At 36.4% G+C, this 23,996-nt stretch overlaps 1 protein-coding gene across 1 annotated transcript in view; it reads right to left on the bottom strand.

The window, feature by feature from the left end:
- The window catches only part of AGMO (alkylglycerol monooxygenase), a 209,080-nt gene that overhangs the window by 174,815 nt on the left and 10,269 nt on the right, over positions 1-23,996 (bottom strand). The window contains exon 3 of the mRNA XM_032876503.1: positions 19,826-19,977. Coding sequence (XP_032732394.1) covers positions 19,826-19,977 — 152 coding nt within the window. The remainder of the gene's footprint in view (positions 1-19,825; positions 19,978-23,996) is intronic.

Below are 23,996 nucleotides of genomic sequence, written 5' to 3'. Positions count from 1 at the left end.
CTTTAGAAAGATTAAGTGGATTAGAAACCAGGTGTCATTCATTGACTCTACATGTACCTTTTTCCCCCCCACCAAACACTGCCTCTTCCTTAAGCCAATAAAGCTGCTCTCTATATATTCATGAAATATGAGCATTATTGTTTTCTCAGTCAGCTAGTTTATTTATTAACGGGATGAATTATGTCCCTTAAAATTTATATGTTGAACTTCTAACCCCTAGTACCTCAGAAAGTGACTATTTTTGAAGATAGGGCCTTGAAAGTGTTAGTTATGTTCAAAGGAGATCATTAGGATGGGTCCTACTCCAGTATGACTGATATCCTTATAAAGGAGATTAGGACACAGGCATATCCAAAGGGAAAATTATATAAAAACACAGGGACTTCAGGTTGCCTAGGTAGCTCTGTCAGTTAATCATCTGACTCTTGGTTTCAGCTCAGGTCCTGTGATATGGAACCCCAAGTAGGCTTTGCACTCAGCAGGGAGTCTGCTTGAGGTCCTCTCTCTTCCTCTCCCTCTGCCCCCCTTCCCTACTCCCCAACCCATCTCTAAAAAAAAATGAATCTTAAAACACACACAGACACACACACACAGGCACAGGGACCACAAGTTAGCCATCTATCAGCCAAGAAGAGAGGCCTCAGAAGAAACCATCCTGCCAACCTCTTGATCTCAGACTTCCAGACTTTAGAACTGTGAGGAAATTTCTGTTGTTTTTTTCTTATCGCTTGAAGCAGAAAAATCCCCCAAAACATTCAACCAAGAAAATCAGTCTGAGTCCAAATGTCCTAAGAGAGAAGAGAGGGTTACTGGTCTCTTCCGAAATTGGGACAAAGCCAGTAGGCTTTTTAAAGATAGCCAAGTCCATAGACTCAGCCATGAGACCTGCTTTCGTTAATCTTATTCTCCTTCTGGTCCTACAATACTTTCTTTGCACAGAACTACAAATGTAATGTATGACAGAATCTCATTTCTTTCACAACCCACAACTTTAGTGAGACTAAAACTGGGTCGAAAACAGGCACTAAAATTTACTGGCTTTGTGGCATTTTCCTTAACTATTTGCCCTTTTTTATTCTCTATAAATAGGGGGAATAAAACTGGTAAATCAATCCCCAGCCCCATGTCCCAGTCTACCTTTTAAATCTTCCTTTTAAATAAATGACACTATTCACTCATTTTCGCCAGCCAAGTTTTTGGAGCATTTATGAATTTCCTCTATTCTACACAATTCACATAAAAAATGCCAGCAAATCCTACTGGCATTAGCTTCAAAATATAACCAAAATCTAACCAATTCCCATCACCTCTGTTGATACTACCATAATCTAAGGTAGAGCCTTTCAAATTGTAGTATGCAACACACACACACACACACACACACACACACACAAAACCCAAAGGTTATCCAATGTCATCATAGTTTTAAGGAATAAGTTTTCAGATTGTCAAATTCCCTATACACATGATCTTAATAACTCCTACCTGAAAATAAATCTGTATACGGAAGTCGTATTTTTTAACCCTACAAAAAAACAAGCAGGTCAAAAACAAAACCAAAAAACCCAAAGCAGAGCCACATCTTTTCAAAATTTATTTTTACTTTTATTTCTATTTTTATTCCAGCATAGTTAACAGTGTTACACTCAGTGCTCACCAGGAAAAGCATGCTCTTAATCCCTTTGACCTATTTCACTGATATCCCCACCCACCTTGCATCTGGTAACCATCCATTTGTTCTCTATAACTAAGAGTCTGTTTTTTGTTTTGTCTCTTTCTTTTTTTTTTTAATTTCACATATCAGTAAATCATGTTATTTCCCTTTCTCTGACTTATTTCACTCAGCATTATGCCCTCTAGATCCAACCATATTGTTGCCAATGACAAAATTTTCTTCTTTTATATGGCTGAGTAATACTCCATTGTGTGTATGCATGTATGTGTGTAAGTGTGTGTGTGTGTTCATTCCACATTTTCTTTATTCATCTATTAATGGACACTTACATTGCTTCCCTAATTTGGCTACAAACATAGGGGTGCATATATCTTTTAGAATCAGTGTTTTTGTATTCTTTGGATAAATAGCCAGTAGTGGAATTACTGGATTATATGGTGATTCTATTTTTAATTTTTGAGGAACCTCCATATTGTTTTTGACAGTTGCTGAACCAGTCTGCATTCCCACCATTTGTGCACTAGGGTTCCTTTTTTTCCACATCCTTACCAACACTTGTTATTGGTGTGTTTTTTATTTTAGTTATTCTGACAGGTGTAAGGTGATAACTCATTACAGTTTTGATTTTCATTTCCCTGATGATGAGTGATGTTGAGCATTTTTTCCTGTGTCTGTTGGTCATCTGTATGTCTTCTTTGGGGGAAATGTCTATTCATGTCTTCTGCTCTTCTTCAAATTAGATTATTTGTTTTAGTTTTTTGTTTATTTTTGGTGTTGTATTATGGAAGTTCTTTATGTATTTTGTATACTAAAACTTTATTGGACATGTCATTTGCAAATATCTTCCCCCATTTAGTAGGTTGTCTTTTAGTTTTGTTGTTTGTTTCCTTTGCTGTGAAGAAGCTTTTTATTTTAATGTAGTCCCAATAGTTTATTTTGTTTATTTATTTTATTGTTTGTTTTGTTATTTTGTTTCCCTTGCCTGAGGAGACATAACTAGAAAGAGGTTGCTATAGCCAATCTCAGAGAAATTTACTGTCTGTGCTCTCTTCTAGGATTTTATGGTTTCAAGTCTCATATTTAGATCTTTAAACAACTTTGAATTTATCTTTGTGTACTGTGAAAGAAAGTGGTCCAGTTTCATTTTTTTTGTATGTAGCTGTCCAACTTTTCCAACACCATTTGTTAAAGAGATTGTCTTTTTTACAATGCATGTCCTTGCCTCCTTTGTTGAAGATGAATTGACCATATAATCCTGGGTATATTTCTGGGCCTTCTATGTTGTTCCCTTGATCTTATCTGTCTATTTTTCTGCCAGTACCATATTATTATATTACTAAAGCTCTTCAGTGTATCTTAATATCCAGGATTATGACATGATAATATCATAACTGGATTATGATAGCTCCAATTGTGTTCTTTTTCAAGACTTCTTTGTCTATTTAAGTTTTCATGTGGTTCCATAAAAGTTTTTGTTATTTATTCTAGTTCTCTGAAAAATGCTACTGGTACTTTGGTAGGGATTATAATAAATCTATAAACTTCTTTGGGCAGTCTAACATTTTAACAATGTTGGTCCTTCTATGAACATAGAATATCTTTCCCTTTGTTTATGTCATCTTCAATATCTTTGATCAATGTTTTATAATATTCAGAGTTCAGATCTTTCACCTCCTTGGTTAAGTTCATGCCTAGGTTTTTAATTATTTTTGGTGCAATTATAAATGGGATTGTTTCCTTAATTTCTCTTTCTCCTACTTCTTTATTAGTGTATAGATATGCAATGGTTTTCTGTAGATTGATTTTGTATCCTGTGACTTTCCTGAATTCATCTATTAGTTTTAGTAGTTTTTAGGTGGAGTCTTTAGGGTTTTCTATATATACTTTCATGTCATCTGCAAATAGTGAAAGATTTACCTCTTTCATACCCTTCTGGATGCCTTTTATTTCTTCTTCTTGTTTGATGGCTGTGGAAGAACTTCTGGTACTATGTTGAACAACAGTGGTGAGAGTGGGCATCTTTGTCTTGTTCCTGACCTTAAGAGGAAAGCTCTCAGCTTTTCACCATTAAGTATGATGTTAGCTATGTATTTTTCATAAATGGTCATATTCTGCTGAGCTATGGTCCCTCTAAACCTACTTTACTGGGTGCTTTTATCATAAATCTATGTTGTACTTTGTCAAATGATTTTTCTGCATTTACTAAAATGATCATATAGTTTTTATCCTTTCTTTTCTTGATGTATCGTGTTGATTGATTTGTGAATATTGAACCACCCATGCATCCTAGGAATAAATTCCACTTGATCATGGGAAATGATTTTTTTTTTTTTTACTGTACTGTTGGACTTGGTTTGCTAATATTTTATTGATGAATTTTGCATCTATGTTCATCAGACATACTGGCTGAGAGTTCTCTTTTTTGTAGTGTCTTTACTTGGTTTTGGTATCAAGGTAATGTTGGCCTCACAGAATGAATTTGGAAGTTTCCCCCCCCCTTCTACTTTTTGGAATAGCTTCAGAAGAATAGGTATTAACTCTTCTTTATATGCTCAGTATAATTAATCTGTGAAGACATCTGGTCCTGGATCTTTGTTTGTTGGGAGTTTTTTGATTACTGATTCCATTTCAATGCTGTTATCAGTCTGTTCAAATTTTCTATTTCTTCCTTATTCATTTTTAGAAGGTTATGTGTTTCTAAGAATTTATCTATTTCTTTTAGGTTGTCCAACTTGATAACATATAATTTTTTATGATACTTTCTTACAATCCTTTGTATTTCTGTGGTGTTAGTTGTTATTTCTCCTCTTTCATTTCTGATTTTATTTGAGTCCTCTCTCTCTTTGTTTTTTTGGTGATCTTTTAACTTTTGTTGTTTGCTTTTGTTTTTGATGAGTCAGGGCAAATGTTTATCAAATTTTTTAATCTTTTCGAAGAATCAGCTCCTGGTTTCATTGATCCATTTTTTTTTAAATTTCATTTCTGTTTATTTCTGCTCTAATCTTTATTACTTCCTTCCTTCTACTGGTTTTGGGTTTTGTTCTTTTTCTAGCTCCTTTAGGTGTAAAGTTAAGTTGTTTAACTGACAATTTTCTTGCTTCTTAAGGCCCATATTGCTATAAACTTCTTTCTTAGAACAGCTTCTGCTACATCCAAAACATTTTGGATAATTGTGTTTTCATTTTCAATTGTCTCCATGCATTTTTTTATTTCCTCTTTGATTTTTTGGTTGATCCATTCATTATTTAGTAGAATGTTATTGAACCTCATGTATTTGTGTTCCTTCCAGATTTTTTCTTGTGGCTGATTTCTAGTTTCATAACATTGTGGTTGGAAAAGATGCCTGGTATGACTTCAGTTTTATTTTGTTTTTTTTTTTTTTTTAGCTTGTTGAGACTTGTTTTGTAGCCTAACACGTGATCTATTCTGGAGAATGTTCCGAGTGTGCTTGAAAAGAACATGTATTCTGCTGTTTTAGGATGGAATGCTCTGTCTGTTAGAACCATCTGGTCCAATGTGTCAGTCAAAGCCATTGTTTCCTTGTTGATTTTCTGTTTGGATAATCTATCCATTGATGTCAGTGGGGTTTTAAAGTCCCCTACTATTATCATACTACTATTGATTATTTCCTTTATGTTTGTTATTAAATGCTTTATGTAACCGGGAGCTCCAAGGTTGGGTGCATAAATATTTACAATTATTATACCTTCTTGTTGGATTGTTTCTTTAATGATTATGTAGTGTCCCTCTTTTGTCTCTTGTCACAGTCTTTGTTTTAAAGTCAATTTTGTCCAATATAAATATTTCTATCCTGGCTTTCTTTTCACTTCCGTTTGCATGATCTGCAGAAGTATGCAAGGGTGGGTTGTGCTGTTAGCCAGCTAGGTGGAGAGTGTTGCCCTGTGCTGGTTCTTGCAAGTGTCCTTGTATATCTAGGCTGGGGGGGGGGGGGGGGAGAGGGAATGGCACTGACTAGGTCTTTTATTCTTGGAAAGTCTCCAAAAACTTCCTGCCCATCAGGCACATGCTCTGAGATTAGTAAATAAACCTTCCTGTATACCCTAGGTGTTATTCAAACTGCTCTTTTTATGCTGTTCTCTGTCAGGCTATTTGTTGTGCTGTCTCTCTATGGGTGAGGACTCAGTTTCCTATCACACTCAAGCCCTCCCAGAGCCAAGCCCCTGATTTTTAAAATTCTATCTGTTAAGCCCCATTGATTGTAAGAACTTGAAAAATTAGGCCCCTCTACTTTTCAAACACAAATGTTATGGGGATTCATCTTCCCAGTGTGGGTCTTCAATGCCTGGGGTACCTAATGTAGTGGTCTGCTCCTCTCCCCTTTCCATATCCCTTTTGTCTCTTCTTCCTGCAGACAGTCCTGTGGCCTCTTTGGCTCCCTATTGTTTCTCTATCCCTCCTACCTTCTTTGATATGGCATCTTCTCTACATTGAGCTGTGGAGAGTCTGTTCTGCCAGTCTTTGGGTTGTTTTTCCAAATTATTTACACTGATATGGGTATAGTTGTACTTGTGGGATGAAGTGAGTTTAGGATCCTCCTACTCCACTATCTTCCCCGGCAGTTGTCACATATCTTAATATGATGCATTACTCTGGAGTGTGAAAAATGCTGAAGCACCAAACAAAAGGTAAATATTCAGATACTAAATACTCATTTGGAATATTTGGAAAGGTACCTATAAAGATGAACAAAGGAACTTCGAAATCATAGACCTTTGTTTCAAGTAGGAAACATATTTCTAAAAATAACATAGAATCAATACATTGCATTGGAAATAGAATTAGTTAAAGACTTCATTTTTTAGAGTAGTTTTAAGTTCACAGCAAAAATTGAGAAGAAGGTACAGAGATATCCTATGTACCCTCTGCCCTCACACATTAATGGCCTTCCCCATTATCAATTTAACTCACCAGAGTGATTCATTTGGTACAGCTGATGTAACTACACTGACAAATTCTTCTAAATTTCAGAGTTTACATTAGGGTTCACTCTTAATGATAAAAATGTATGAATTTGGGTAAATGTATAATGACATATATCCATCGTTATTTTTTTCCCATTTTATTTCTTTTCAGTATTTCAAAATTCATTATTTATGCACCACACCCAGTGTTCCATGCAATACGTGCCCTCCTTAATACCCACCACCAGGCTTACCAAACCCCCCCACCACTCCCTTCCAAAACCCTCGGTTTGTTTCTCAGAGTCCACAGTCTCTCATGGTTTGTCTCCCCCTCTGATTTCCCCCATCTCACTTCTCCTCTCTATCTCCCCATGTCCTCCGTGTTATTCCTCACACTCCACAAGTAAGTGAAACCATATGATACTTGACTCTCTCTGCTTGACTTATTTCACTCAGCGTAATCTCTTCCAGTCCCCTCCATGTTGATATACAAGTTGGGCAGTCATCCTTTCTGATGGAGGCATTATACTCCATTGTATATATGGACCATATCTTCTTTATCCATTTGTCCATCGAAGGGCATCTAGGTTCTTTCCACAGTTTGGCAACTGTGGCCATTGCTTCTATGAACATTGGGGTACAGATGGCCCTTCTTTTCACTACACCTGTATCTTTAGGGTAAATACCCTGTAGTGCAAATGCAGGGTCACGGGGCAGCTCTATTTTTAATTTCTTAAGGAATCTCCACACTGTTTTCCAAAGTGGCTGCACCACCTTGCATTCCCACCAACAGTAGAAGAGGGTTCCCCTTTCTCCACATCCTCTCCAACACTTGTTGTTTACTGTCTTGTTAATTTTGGCCATTCTAACTGGTATAAGGTGGTATGTCAATGTGGTTTTGACTTGAATCTCCCTGATGGCTAATGATGACGAACATTTTTTCATGTGTCTGTTAGCCATTTGTATGTCTTCTTGGAGAAGTGTCCATTATGTCTTCTTCCCGTTTTTTGACATGATTACCTGTTTTGTGTGTGTCGAGTTTGAGGAATTCTTCATAGATCTTGGATATCAGCCCTTTGTCTGTAGTGTCATTTGCGAATATCTTCTCCCATTCCGTGGGTTGCCTCTTTGTTTTGTTGACTATTTCCTTTGCTGTGCAGAAGCTTTTGTTCTCGATGAAGTCCCAAAAGTTCATTTTCGCTTTTGTTTTCTTTGCTTTTGGAGACATGTCTTGAAAGAAGTTGCTGTGGCCGATGTCAAAGAGGCTACTGCCTGTGTTCTCCTCTGGGGTTTTGATAGATTCCTGCCTCACATTGAGGTCTTTTATCCATTTATAGTTTATCTTTGTGTACGGTGTAAGAGAATGGTCGAGTTTCATTCTTCTATATGTAGCTGGTCCAATTTTCTCAGCACCATTTATTGAAGAGACTGTCTTTTTCCACTGGATATTTTTTCCTGCTTTGTCGAAGGTTAGTTGACCGTAGAGTTGCGGGTCCATACCTGGGCTCTATACTCTGTCCCACTGGTCTATGTGTCTGTTTTTGTGCCAGTACCATGCTGTCTTGGTGATCACAGCTTTGTAGTAAAGCTTGAAATCAGTCAACGTGATGCCCCCAGTTTTACTTTTCTTTTTCAACATCTCCTTAGCAGTTCGGGGTCTCTTCTGGTTCCATATAAATTTTAGGATTGTTTGTTCAAGCTCCTTGAAAAATGCTGGTGGAATTTTTATTGGGATGACAGTTTTGTGGAGTTTCAATGAAAAATGCTTGAAGAGTGCACGAGCCACGTAGAAATGAATGAGTGAATGAATGGATTAATGAATATGCCAACAATAAGAAAGCAAGATGGAGGCTTATGTGGAGATTTAGAGGTGTTTAAAATGGGCAGAGGAGAGAAAAACTTAAGTTTGGGGTAGTCTTCAGTATTGTATTGCTGTGATACTCAATTAAATATGATCTGGAAAAAGCACACTTTATCCCAAGTAATTTTGTTCAAAGGGAGAATTTGTAAAAGTCTCTTACTGGATGTATATGATAACTTAGCAAACAAAACATTTGAGCACAGCCATTCTAAGCCATGAAAAGCCAAATTAAGTAGAATTCTATCCTCTTTTATTTATTAAACAATTCTAATTGTGACTGAATTTAATGTTATATATTAAAATAGCACAATGAGAAAAACTGCTCTGTGAATTACTAAGATTATAAGTGAAGTTTCCTGGAAATATTATCAATTAACTTAGAGACTTTTTTACTGTTATAAACTTTTTATGCCTGCATTATTTTTTTCAATAAATATTTGATGATCACCTATTTTATTCTAACCCTGTACTAGGCACCAGAGATAGATTTTTCAGTAACAGATCTGGCCACTGACTGTACATTCTACTATGAATGACAGATATTAATAATTAGTTATAATAATAATAGGGTAAGTACAAAGATGATTATAGTGTGAACTCAGAAACTGACAAAAGAAACCCCGTCCTCATTGTCACTAACTCTTAAATTTCCATATTTCGGAATATACTGATTAATTTTTCTCAAAGCAATGTAGATAAAAAGCAAATGGGGTTTTGTTTAAGATGCAGATGATGCTAGTAATAGTGTTAATAGTAATATTAATAATTAAAAGTAAACTATTATTGAAAACCATTGGAGAATTTTTTAAAAAACAGATTCTGGAGTCAGATTATCTGAATTCAGTTCCTAGTGTTGCCACTTATTTACTGAGATTTGGGACAAGTTAATCTGTCTTAATTTCTTCATCTAATAAATGGGGCTAATACTATACATACGATAGGGTTTTTTTGTTTTGTTTTGTTTTGTTTTTTGATAGACAGAGATCACAAGTAAGCAGAGAGGCAGGCAAAGAGAGAAGAGGAAGCAGGCTCCCCGCTGAGCACAGAGCCCGATGCGGGGCTCGATCCCAGGAACCCGGGATCACGACCTGAGCCGAAGGCAGAGGCTCGAACCCACTTAGCCACCCAGGTGCCCCACGATAGGGTTTTTATAAAACTTACATGAGCATAAAGTTAGGAAAATGATTTGTACATTGTAAACACTATTTGAGTATTAGTAATATTATTGAATTAATGTTTATTACACTACTAGGTGCTAGATGAGGTGCTTTATATTAATAATACATCATGTTTTATTATTTGCTTCCCAGGACAGCCCTATGAGCTAAGTAGGCATTCGTTGTTCATCAGAAGTTAGGTGAGAAGCTGCTGTATACTAGGAATTCTAATCATGGCGGATATAATAGTGAAAAATGCCACTTCCTTTGTGAAGTTTGCATTCTACTAGGGAAGGAAATCCAGGTGTAAAACATAGTAATATAATGCCAGGTAGTGATGAGTGTTGTGGGATAAAGGGTGATGGGTACAGGAGTCTAGTAAATCTTCTATTACGACTTGTAAGAGGTGATAGGTGGCATTTTAGTAGAAACTTGAAGCAGGCAAAGAAGGCATGCTAGTAATATCTGAGGAAAGAGAGTTCTCCACAGAGGAACCTGCTGGTTCAAAGTACTGAGGAAGGAATATGCTGAGCAAATTTGACAAATACCAAGAAATACTGGGGAACTGGAGAAAAAGGATTGAGGAGTTAGTCAGGATTCTGGTCATATAGGATCCTGTAGACTGGCAGTAGTAAAACTCGTAAGTCATTCCTCAGCTATACTCCCCACTTTGCCCTACAGCCTATTTATTATGGATGTAATGTGAAACCAGGAAGATTTTTAGGAGAGGAGTAACGTTTATTTATTAATGTAACAAATACTCATTGAAGACCTACTTTATACTTTCACTTTCACTGGCACATGTGATACTCAGTCAAGTCCAAAACAGTCTTACTAAAGTTACTAATACAATGCCAGGATGTGATGTATGCAGTAAAATTAATAAAGCAGGTTAGGAGAAATAGAAAGTGTCAGATAGGTTTGGGTATTACAGTTTTATATAGATGACCCTAAATATTTGTGTGATAAAGTGACTTTTGAGTAACAGACCTAAAGCTTCTTAAGAGAATGAATCATATGATTCTGGGAAAATAGAGTACCTGGCAGATAGAATAGCAAGTGCAAAGACTCTGAGGCAGAGAATACATGGCACATTTGAGGAAATGTGAGGAGGTCACTGTGGCTGGAGGTATATGCGAGAGGATTAAAGTTGTAAGTGATAAGAGGTATCACAAATGTGAAGCAGTGTGGGCAGATCATGCAAGAACTCAAATTAGTATAAAAATGTGGATTTTATTCAGTGTGAATTGAGAAGTCACAATATAATTTATCTTTTAAAATCATTGCTATAGTTCAGTGAATTTGAAATCTTCTATAGCAATTCACCATTAAGTTTCTTACTCTTTTTTAGTAATTTTTATTTCATTAAAAAATTCTTTTTCATCATAGCTAATGTTATAACAGGAAAAGGAAATATGAGGTATACAAACTGAGAAGGAAGAAATAAAACTGTCTTTGTTTACAGGTGGGATGATTGAATATGTAGAAAATCCAAAGTAATCAACAATAACAACAAAAATCTTGGAAATAATAAGCAATTATAATAAGATTGCAGGATATAAGGTTAATATATAAGAGTCAGTAGTTTCCCTATAATCGCAATGAATAAGTGAAATTTGAAACTAAAAACATAATACCATTGGGGCACCTGGGTGGCTCAGTTGGTGAAGTGTCCAACACTTGACTTCTGCTCAGGTCATGATCTGAGGGTTGTGAGATCAAGCCCCATGTCAGGCTCTGTGCTGGGCATAGAGCCTGCTTTAGATCCTCTCTCTTCCTCTCCCTTTGACTCCCCCACTACCTGTGTGCGCGCACTCTCTCTCTCCCTCAAAAAAAGATATATTAGTATTCAAAAAATTAAAATATGTATAAATTTGAGACATGTACAGGATCTATGTAAGAAACACTTAAAAACTCTACTGAATGCAATAAAGGAACTAAATAAATGGAGAGATATTCAATAATCATAAACAGAAAGATCTGATATTATCAAGACATCAGTTCTTCCCAATTTGATCTATAGATTCAGTGCCTTCCCTATCAAAATCCCAGAAAATAATTTTGTGGATACTAACAGACTACTTCTTAAGTTTATAAAGAGGCAAAATACCCAGAATGGCCACCATGATATTGAAGGAAAATAACAAAATTGAAGGTCTGACTCTACGTAATTTTTTAAAAAATATTTTATTTATTTATTTGACAGACAGAGATCACAAGTGGGCAGAGAGGCAGGCAGGAGGGGGGAGGGGAAGCAGGCTCCCTGCCGAGCAGGGAGCCTTATGTGGGGCTTGATCCCAGGACCCTGAGATCATGACCTGAGCTGAAGGCAGAGGCTTAACCCACTGAGCCACCCAGGCACCCCAACTCTACTTAATTTTAAGACTGACTACAAAGCTACAGTTATCAAGATGGTGTGGTATTGGTGAAAAAATAGCTGAATAGATTCTGGATCAGAATACAGAGTGCAAAAATAGACTCACATAAATATAGCCAGCTGATGGCTGACAAAGGAGCAAAGGGAATACAATGGGGTCAAGATCGTCTTTTCAACACATAGTGCTGGAACTGTTGAACATCCACATGCAAAAAGCAATCTAGACACAGACTTTGAATTCACAAAAATTCACTCCAAATGCATCACAGACCTAAATGTAAAGTGCAAAACTATAAAACTACTAGAAGATATCTCCTAGAAGATAATATAGGAGAAAACGTAGATGACATTGGGTATGGCAAGGGCTTTCTAGATATGATACCACAGGCCTCATCCATGAAAGACTTGGCAAGCTGTACTTTATTAAAATTAAAAACTTCTGCTCTGTGAAAGACAATGTCAAGAGGGTGAGAAGAAAAGCCATTTTCAGAAGGCGTATTTAATGTGGGATTATTATCCAAAGTACACAAAGAGCTATTAAAAATCAACAGTAAGAAAACAATAACCAAAGTGAAAGATGTGCCCTTGAATGCAATACACACCTCACCAAAGATTAATAGATGTCAAATAAGCATATGAATAGATGCTGCACATCATGTAATCAGGGAAATGCAATTTACACAATAGTGAGATGCCACTACACATCTATCAGAATGGTCCAAATCTGTAAGGAACATTTGTGACATCAACTACTGGCCAGGATGTGGAACAATAGGGAGTCCCATTATTGCTGATGGAATATAAAATGCTATAGCCACTTTAGAAGATAATTTTTCAGTTTCTTAGAAAACTAAATATTCTAACCCTATGATCCAGCAATTGCACTGATTGGTATTTACTCAAAGGATTTGAAAAATCATGTTCACACAAAAACTTGTACACAGGTGTTTAGAGCAGCTTTATTCAAATGTGCCAAAACCTGGAAGCAACCAAGATACCATTCAGTAGGTGAAAGGGTATGTAAACTGTGGTACACCCAGGCAATGGAATATTGTTCAGTGCTAGATAGAAATGAGCTATCAGGCCATAAAAGACATGGAGGAAGCAAATACATAATTTTAAGTGGAAGAGTCCAATATGAAAAGTCTACATACGCTATAGACAACCTAAAAAAGGCAAAACTATGAAGACAATGAATAGATCAGTGGTTGTCGAACTTTAGGGGAGAAGCTGGGATGAGTAGTAGGAACACAGAATTTTTAGTGAAAATACTCTGTATGATAGAATAATGATGGATTAGTAGAGAGCCCAGGTATGGACCCGCAACTCTACGGTCAACTAACCTTCGACAAAGCAGGAAAAAATATCCAGTGGAAAAAGACAGTCTCTTCAATAAATGGTGCTGAGAAAATTGGACCAGCTACATATAGAAGAATGAAACTCGACCATTCTCTTACACCGTACACAAAGATAAACTATAAATGGATAAAAGACCTCAATGTGAGGCAGGAATCTATCAAAACCCCAGAGGAGAACACAGGCAGTAGCCTCTTTGACATCGGCCACAGCAACTTCTTTCAAGACATGTCTCCAAAAGCAAAGAAAACAAAAGCGAAAATGAACTTTTGGGACTTCATCGAGAACAAAAGCTTCTGCACAGCAAAGGAAATAGTCAACAAAACAAAGAGGCAACCCACGGAATGGGAGAAGATATTCGCAAATGACACTACAGACAAAGGGCTGATATCCAAGATCTATGAAGAATTCCTCAAACTCGACACACACAAAACAGGTAATCATGTCAAAAAACGGGAAGAAGACATAATGGACACTTCTCCAAGAAGACATACAAATGGCTAACAGACACATGAAAAAATGTTCGTCATCATTAGCCATCAGGGAGATTCAAGTCAAAACCACATTGACATACCACCTTATACCAGTTAGAATGGCCAAAATTAACAAGACAGTAAACAACAAGTGTTGGAGAGGATGTGGAGAAAGGGGAACCCTCTTCTACTGTTGGTGGGAATGCAAGGTGGTGCAGCCACTTTGGAAAACAGTGTGGAGATTCCTTAAGAAATTAAAAATAGAGCTGCCCCGTGACCCTGCATTTGCACTACAGGGTATTTACCCTAAAGATACAGGTGTAGTGAAAAGAAGGGCCATCTGTACCCCAATGTTCATAGAAGCAATGGCCACAGTTGCCAAACTGTGGAAAGAACCTAGATGCCCTTCGATGGACAAATGGATAAAGAAGATATGGTCCATATATACAATGGAGTATAATGCCTCCATCAGAAAGGATGACTGCCCAACTTGTATATCAACATGGAGGGGACTGGAAGAGATTACGCTGAGTGAAATAAGTCAAGCAGAGAGAGTCAAGTATCATATGGTTTCACTTACTTGTGGAGTGTGAGGAATAACACGGAGGACATGGGGAGATAGAGAGGAGAAGTGAGATGGGGGAAATCAGAGGGGGAGACAAACCATGAGAGACTGTGGACTCTGAGAAACAAACCGAGGGTTTTGGAAGGGAGTGGTGGGGGGGGGTTGGTAAGCCTGGTGGTGGGTATTAAGGAGGGCACATATTGCATGGAACACTGGGTGTGGTGCATGAGCAATGAGTCTTGGAACACTGAAAAAAATAAAATAAAATTACAACAACAACAACAAAAAGTAGAAAAGAAATGCCACAAAACTGAGAGGTAAATAAAACCAGTAAAATCTGTCTCAGAGAAGTTAATCCCAAGGTTATATGTGTGGTAAATAGTTATACTACAGTTACATGCCTATATTTCTTGAAACAAATTTCAGTCCTCTCTCTGCTATATGAGAGGCAAGTGTACTAAGTCCTGGCACTAAGTTAGCACATAGGGCACATTGTCTGTCTCAAGCAGCATCAGAAGGAGACCAAAGCTCGTAAATTAATCTCTACTCCCTCTTTAACCTTTAGTTGCATTCTGATTACTCATTTCACAGCTTTTTAATCCCTGAAAAATATTACCATAGCTATCCTCTAATGCTCCCAACTAGTCTTGGATATATGTCCTGGAAATATTTCCACACTTAAGTATCAATGTTCAAAAATAGACTAATGGAGATTCTTGAGACCCTTATTCTTTATTATCAAGTATATGACTTGCCTGTTTGATATCTCAATGCATTCACACTTTCAGCACCTAAATGAGGGCCCAAATCTTTGTTTCAAATGTGTTCTTCATGTATCACTTACATACGGAATCTAAGTACACCAAAGGAAGTTCAGACCATGGTTTTAACGGTGACCACAAATGCCAGTGATAAAAATAAGCTATTTCTAAGAGGAATGTTCCTTCAAATGGGTCTTTCTGAGGGGAAATACTGGTAATCTTTCAGTACATATACATTTTTAAGTGCTCCTATGGACAAATGTTTAGTATCAGAAGCAGAGGACTGCGTCTTTCATTAAAATGAACTCAGAGGAAAATGGTTGATATAGATGACATGTTTTTTAGTAGAAAGTAATGATGAGAAACTGGGGGTCTTAGGTAAGTTGATGGGAATTGCAAGACTCCCCTTATGGATATTCTGAATGATGACGACTCCAAGGACTGAGAGAAAGTAATAAATCATGGGAAGAAGTGAGAGGAAGTACTTTAACTTCGGCCAATGCACACTGGACATCACCCTCAGTGACCCAATATGCATGAAATCTCACTGTGTTTTCAAAATAGTGAAATATAATATATAGCAAAGAACTACATGAAATTAGGTATGCTCTAGTATTTTTTAAATTAAGAATCATAAACATAGCTGAATTTAATCATCTATTCTTCAATAGAGACCACAGTCCTCACTATCAGAAAATAAAGTTATTTTTAATCAATGCATCTGCTTATTTTATTAACAGTGGTGGAAGTGAAGATGGTCTAAATTCAACTTCTGTTAAAAGTCAGAAAGGAATGAAAAAACCCTGAAGTTTAAGAAGTCATCCACAGAGGTCCACTTAATTACAATAAAACTGCAGGAATGAATGTAATTAATTACACAAAAATTATGATCACTCACCTTGTTTAGATACAGAAAGCGACAAAGAGAAACAACTATACCGTTTACTTGTTCAGTAAAAGAATGAGAGTTTGAGGGGACTTTATAGATTCTTATTATAATAATTTTACAGATGAACATCCTTATTTCAGAAATGAACTAAATTGTATTATAACCTAAGTATGTAATCAATGCCTCAGAATGGAATATTAAAGGTATAGTCAGGGTGAACTTCAATTTGCAACCCTATATAATATGTGGGGAGATTGGCTTTATCAGTCAGAGTCCAATCAGGAGAGAAAACCCACCAGTAATTTGAAAAAGAGAAAGTTAATATAAAGAATTATTAATTGATTAAAAAAAAGAAGTTAACTACTAAAAGAAAGAAACAGGGAGTAGTTCAGTGGTACAGAAGTAGCACCTATGAACACAGTTATTTCCCATGAAGCTGAGAAAGAATGAACAAAGCAGGCATGTATAAATTTAGGAAAATTCCCTTTCCCCCGTAACTGCCAAGTATAAGAGTCAGACATCTTTTGAGAGGTTGTGGCTACCACAGGAACTCTGGTGGAGACAGAAAGACCTGCTAGAGTATACAGACCCCAGAGGGTGTATATTATAGGCAGTCCTCTGATGTGGTCCCCTGGAGGGCAAAGGATCTTACCAAAAGTTATAGGCTATAACTAAACCATGGGATGAATATTACCAAGATCCCTGGGCACCAATCTGCTAAGTGCCACATGAAAAACAGCACTCTGGATGTGGAACAAAGTCCCTGCTGTTCTGGCTCTGTAGTATCCCTCCAATCTTTTAAATTGACAAAGTCTAACATCAAGTGAGCTTGCAAAGGAGAAACATCTGTAGGATCCACCTCTGATATTTATGCTTAGTCACAAATAATAATTTCTTGGTTCTTATTTCTGAATTGGGTTAACCATTGTATCACTCTGACTTCAAACTATTCACTAAGAAATCATATTGGTGGGATTGCTTACTAATTTAACTTTTTTTCTGAACTATAGATAAAGTATATAAATTTTAAGTTCACAACTTAACATATTTCTTACAAGTATGTGCACTCATGTATAGCCACCACCTAAGACAAGGTAAAGTTCATGACCAGCACTCTGGAAAGCTCATTCTTGCTCCTGCTAAGTAGTAATCATTTACATTTTAAGTGTCCCCTTAAAAACCTTTACTCGATTTTTTACATGGTTAGTATAACTAATAGGAAAGACAGATAAATAATGCATCCTTTTGTACTGGAGACCAAGCGTGCCAGAAACTCCTTTAATTTAAGACCTATTTAAATTTGTCATTTTACATTTCTTCCTAATGATGTCAAGGCACTCTATAGAAATTTTTGTGTTCCTCTCTTTTTCTGTAAGTTGACCATAATTAGCAATTCACTTCTCATCATCCCAGAGGAAAAGAGAATGAAATTTAGATAACATAAGAGACTCAAATATCCTTTTGTTCTTTTGTACAAGAATAGAAATCAAATTCAAATTTTTGAGAATTAACTATTTTCCATACCCTTAATGTGAAAAAATTCTACATTTATGCAAAGCAAATAACAACAAAACAACAACAACAAAAACCCTAAAAGTAATTTGGGCTATTAAAGAAGTAGATTTTATACATGTAAAAATAAAAAGTATATATTGTTTCTTCAAAACTCATAGCATTTAACATATCAACAAATGTGGAATGCATTTTTAATTTATTATTTTATTGCAAGTAGTGAAAAGAAAGTAACATATTAAGTAGGAAAAGAGGGCTTTTTCTTATTATATTTTATGACAAAATTAGAATTTAGAAGTCTTCAAACTTCTCCGATACATAAATTTGACTAATTAATCAGTATGAGATTAGTAACCCAAGAGGCTCAAGAAATTTGGTATTATAAGTTTTTCTTACTCCTGTGTACTTCTAGATTTCTAAAAATCCATTTTAATATTTTACATTATCACATAAAATTTAAAAGTCAGCTATCATATTGAAGGTTGACACATTCAACTACTAATTTATTTTTTTCCTTCACAAGTCAAAAGCCTTTGAACTTAGATTAGACTTCATAGCCTCAAGGTTATGAGTGTTTTCCCAGAAGGTTCTCAGATTTTTTTTAATGCCTGCCTCCACTGGAGTTCGTTCAAAGTTTTCTAATGGGAAGCATACTTTAAACAGCCTGGATTCCATGTATTTAATGTATTATTTTACTTTATTGTTCTTCCCTAACTGAGAGCACTTAACAATCAACATATTTTTAAAAGTTTTATACTTGGTAATATTTTTTTGGTTCTTTGTTTCCTCTTATAATGGGCTTTTAAAGATTAAGCGAATTTACAGATTTCCCACACAAACACATGAGTACAGGACAGCGTGGTCTTAGAAATTAAGTAATACAATGTATGCTTTCTACATTACCCATTTGCTGCATAGAAAATGAGGAAGCTTGCCAATGGGTTTATTTTACAGAGAAACTACTATTTTGAAATAAAATACAAAGTTTACTACATGACCATATTTTATTCCTAGTCATGTTCAATTTGGGAGTATCCTCTTGCATTTATACTCAAGGAAATGATGTCAGGGGCTGACCTATTATTTTCCAAGACAAAGGTTATCACACACACACAAAATAAGTAACTTTTTTTCTAGTTTGTATGTTCCCTTCAAATTGTTTTAATGAATTAACATTCTTGGTAGTTTCATTATATGTACATGTTCAAAGTACTTAACAAAAATAATGCTGCATTTAAAATTTCACTGCCTTAAGCATAATGTTTGCCTATGTTGCTCCTATTCCTTCATCCTCTTGTAGGAAGGATGTTTGGTCACCGTACTCCTACACACATTGCTCGGTTATTCACCCTGATTTCAGGTCTCTTCTTGCCATCTCCCATCTAGTTTTTATTATTATTCCAGATTTCTTCCTTTTCCTTCCTTCCTCCCCACCCACTCAACCCAACCACCCACTGAAATGCTCAGTTCTACTCTTAGGTAGGTTTTCAAAATTAGCACTTTCCTCCATTTCCCTTCAGAAATGCTTTTGCATGCCTTCTTCCTCCTTAGAGACCACTTGCTCCCCTTACCTTTACAATCATTCTCCAACCTCTACTTAGCCCTACAGAGGTTTAGACTGTTTCCTGTTCTTTAACTTCCCTTTTCATAACAAAACATTTCTTTGGAACGTACAGCCAAGAGTCCCAAAAAGCAGACTGAGTGAACCAGTACTGTAAGAGGGCTTTGAATTAGATGCGAAATTTTGCAAAACTATGGCAATACTGAAATGCATTACGGTTAGTGCCTAGATGACTGCATTTTCATTTGCAATGTGGAATTACTGCCAAGAAGTTGACTCTAGCTTATGTATGACAGCACACATTACCTAGGATTCAGAGCTCTTCTGAATGACCACTGATAATTGTGATATGAAGTCTTGTATTACATGCAAGAGTCTGGAGAGTCTTCCAAGCATGTCATAATAAGAAAAATGGAAGGCAGTATATTAAAAAGTAATGTTACAGCCATCCCTTTCTCAACTTTTTTACAAGTTAGATACAAGTGATGTGAAAAATGTATCTCTAATAATTGCACTTTTTTTCAAAAATGACCAGATTTTTTTCCACTTAAATTTCAAACTCAACTTTTACCATTAATCTTTATATGCTATAAAATAAGCCATGTTATTCATTTATTCGTTCATTCAATATTTATTGAATACCTACTATGACTAAAACACAATTCAACAATTCACAAAACAAGGCATTATCAATAAAACCTTAATTTTCAACTTACCATGGGCCATGCGATGGAACCAGTAGTAGCCAAAATCAACTCCTAAGAAAGTTAAATACCAAGTCCATGGAGAATGCCAAGGCAAACTGATGAGCCTATAGTTCTCCCAGATATAAATGTAAGTGGTCAGTTCGATGCTCCTAGAAAACAAGCTGGAAAAATAAAATTCACACACAATGATCATACTACATTTTAAGTGTAAAACCATGTTAAAACATTTTAGGTAACATTTAAAAATTAGGGTATTCGGGCGCCTGGTGGCTCAGTGGGTTAAACCTTCTGCCTTCGGCTCAGGTCATGATCCCAGGGTCCTGAGATTGAGCTCCGCATCAGGCTCTCTGCTCAGTGGGGAGCCTGCTTCCCCGCCCCCTCTCTGCCTGCCTCTCTGCCTACTTGTGATCTCTGTCAAATAAATAAATAAAATCTTTTTTAAAAACTTAGGGTATTCAAATACAAAAATAAAATTCTTTCTCTCTTCTTTTTTTTCTCACTGTTCTATCATACCTTTTAAAAGGCCCAATTTCACATGCTGCCTCATAGTTATCATGGATGCCAACTATTTACACTCTTAGTTTCATAGAATTTAGGATGCCATTCCTTTTTTTAATGTCTCTTAAAATAATTCCATGGAAGCCATACAACATAAATATGACAAAACTACAACTTATTTTCTGTGACTTTCATTTCCACATCTTAATGAAGAGTACAATAAGGGTGCTTTTTTAAAGGAAGTATAAAAGGTATAAAGTTTAAAGGGGAATGCAGAAATGCCTACTCCCTTAAAATATGTTAATCCCATAAAATTTGCCTTTAGACTAAAGTTGCTTCTGGTTAACTATTCTCTTTATTTCTCTCTATTCCCTCCTTCTTTCTTTTGCACACACACATATACACATACTTTTATGTTTTTAGATGTTATAGTTAGGATCAAAAGTTGGACTTTCATAGCATTTCAATAATTCTTGTAATAATATAAATTACAACTCTCAAGATAAAAGGGAATAATGTTTTCTTATAAATAAATTATAAAAACCTACTTAGCACAATAGGTATCAAATTATACCAGAGTGCTATTATTTTTTTTTTAAGACTTTACTTATTTATTTGTCAGAGAGAGAGAGAGAGCACAAGCAGGGGGAGGGGCAGGTAGAGGGAGAAGCAGGTTCCCTGCTGAGCAAGGAGCCCAGTGTGGACGTAGGGCTTGATCCCAGAACCCTGGGATCATGACCTGAGCTGAAGGCAGATGCTTGACCAACTGAACCACACAGGCATCCCTCAGACTGCTATTATTGAGAAGACAATAAATAATTGGTACTGGCGAGGATGTGGAGAAAAGGGAACCTTTGTGTAGTATTGACGGGAATATAATTTGGTGCAGCCCCTGTAAAACAAAGTATGGAGCCTCTTCAAAAAATTTAAATGGAAATTCCATATGATCTAGTAAGTCCATTGTTGGATACTCACCAAAGAAAATGAAAACAGTAATCTGAAAACATATATGTATCCCTTTGTTTACTGCAGTTTTACTTTCAATAGAAAAGATATGGAAACGACCCAGGCGTCCATCAAGAGAGAATGGATAAACGTGATGTACTGTATAGGGACACCTGGTTGGCTCAGTTGGTTAAGCATCTGCCTTTGGCTCAGGTCATAATCCCAAGGTCCTGAAATTGAGCCCTGCATGGGGCTACCTGCTTAATGGGTAGTCAGTTTCTCCCTCTCCCTTTGCCTGTCCCCACCCCACCTAAGCGCGCTCTCTCACTCTGCTGTCTCTCTCAAAAAAATAAATTAATTTTTTTTATTGTGGCAAATACATACAATGGACTATTACAGCACCATAAAAAGAATGAAATCTTGCCATTTGAGACAACACAGATAGACCTAGAGGGACAATGCTTAATGAATTAGATAGAGAAAGACAAATACTACATTATTTCGCTTACATGTGGAATCTAAAAAAGAAAATAAACAAAAAAAAATTTTAAAAACATTCATAAATACAGAAAACAAACCAGTGGTTGCCAGCAGCAACCAGGGTGAGGGGGTGTGGGGTGAAATAGGTGAAGGTAAAGGGGATTGAGAGGTATAAACTTCTAGTTATAAAATAAATAAGTCAGGGGGATGAAAACTAAAGCATAGGAAATACAGTCAATAATACTGTAATAACTGTATGGAGATAGATGGTAACTACACTTATCACGGTAGCACTGCATAATGTACAGAACTACACAATCACTATGTGATACACCTGAAGCAATTATACAACACTATATGTCAACATCTATTTTAAAACATCTTTTTTAGGGATGCCTGGGTGGCTCAGTAGGTTAGGCGTCTGCCTTCGGCTTGGGTTACAGTCCCACAGTGCTGGAATGGAACCCTGCGCTGGGCTCCCTGCTCAGTGGAGTCTGCTTCTCCCACTCCCTCTGCCTCTCCCCTCTACTTATTCTATCTCTCGCATACTTTCTCTCTCTCAAATAAATTAAATCTTTAAAAAAAATTTTTTTCAAAACTAGTTAAAAGAAGTAATTGTGTTTAAAATGCAGACACCAGAATATGTATTATCACCTATGCTACCAAGTTTCTATACATTATGATTTCAAGAACTTCCTCAAAAATACATCATATACTTCAATTTTATTAAGTGTAGCACTTTCTCTTGAAATTATCTGTAATCAAATTTAAGTTTAAACTAAAAATAATCATTCCTTTATCACTTCTATAAGTTTGGTTGAATGGACTTTTTCTTTTATATTTATCATTAATATGTAAAATAGGGCACCTGGGTGGCTCAGTTGGTTAAGCAACTGCCTTCAGCTCAGGTCATGAACCCCGAGTCCCTGGATGGAGTCCCACATCGGGCTCCCAGCTCCACAGGGAGTCCGCTTCTCCCTCTGACCTTCTCGCCTCTCAGCTCTCTCACACTCACTCTCTCTCAAATAAACAAAATATTTTTTAAAAAATGTAAAATAGATTAATCATTCTATTTAATAAAGATTCATTTATAAACCAGGAACAAATGATGAAATTGTTAAACATTCTAATTTTAAATATAAGCTAAATATAAGAAAAAACTCAAATTAGTCTATTATTACAATTCACCATTTTAGAAGTATTGCCCTCTACATAGTGAGTATCTATGAATTACTTTTAACCTTATGATATGACTATAACTATGATGTAATAATGTTAAAATTGTCTCATATGTTGCCTGCTTCAAGTTATTAATCTCTAACATAAAATGCTGTGTTACTTCACAACAGCAATACAAATAATGAACAGAAATGTCAAATGCCTACATTTTTGAAAAGGACTACACATTATCAGATCTTAAAACCCAATTTCGAATTTTTTATAATTGTTGGTTCTTAAACTGGCCCCTCTATATGGAGAGTAAAGAGAAACCAAAGAAAGAGGCAAACCAATCCAGAATGGTGGGTGGTAGTTTTAATAAGCAAAGAAACTTACACAGAAGGCTGAACTTGGGCAGCCTCAAGGTAAGTAGATCTCTATACCTGCCTGCTAGTCATATATTCAGTCCAGATGATCTCAACACCTTATTCTCTCTTAGGCTTCATCCTTAAAACAGCAGCTAGTGAGGGAAGAGTAGCAGAATATACATCCAAGGACAGGGGAGAAGGCAAGGAGACTCTGATTGTCTGAGTCCAAGTACGAGGGTCATCCAGTGGACACATTCTCTCAATGATCTTCTCCAACAATTATATGGCTAGAAATAGCAGTTTTGTCCCTAAGTGAGAGTCTTGACCAAATGGAAATGCCTAGGCAGAACTCCTGTCACTACCCAGACCATGCCCTGGATATTTCAGAATCCCTATCAAAAGGGCTCTAAGCTGCTTGTAGGACCTGCATAGGCCTCCTTCCTGGTCCAGTCCTCCACAGAGCCAACCTATGCAGGTGTGTAAACTAGATATGACAAGGTAATCCTTGGTTTTTAGATATGCAGACAGAACTAGGACAAGCATTCTGGAATGTTCACATATAAGTGTTTGGGGTCTGTCATGAGATAGAACAGGCTGTGGGCCAGGGGCTCCCACAACTGTTCTGGAACTCTGAGGAATCCAATTTGTTATCCATGTTATTTATTATTGTCTTTATGGCAAATTATGCTCAGAGACTGTCTTTGCTAATAATTTATTTAAGGCAGGTTACT

The sequence above is a fragment of the Lontra canadensis genome, unplaced genomic scaffold (genome assembly GCF_010015895.1).
Source record: "Lontra canadensis isolate GAN:19392208 unplaced genomic scaffold, GSC_riverotter_1.0 scaffold2, whole genome shotgun sequence".
Classification (NCBI taxonomy): Eukaryota; Metazoa; Chordata; class Mammalia; order Carnivora; family Mustelidae; genus Lontra; species Lontra canadensis.
The sequence above is the reverse complement of the archived record's forward strand: the minus strand, read 5'-3'. Positions and strand labels throughout refer to the sequence as shown.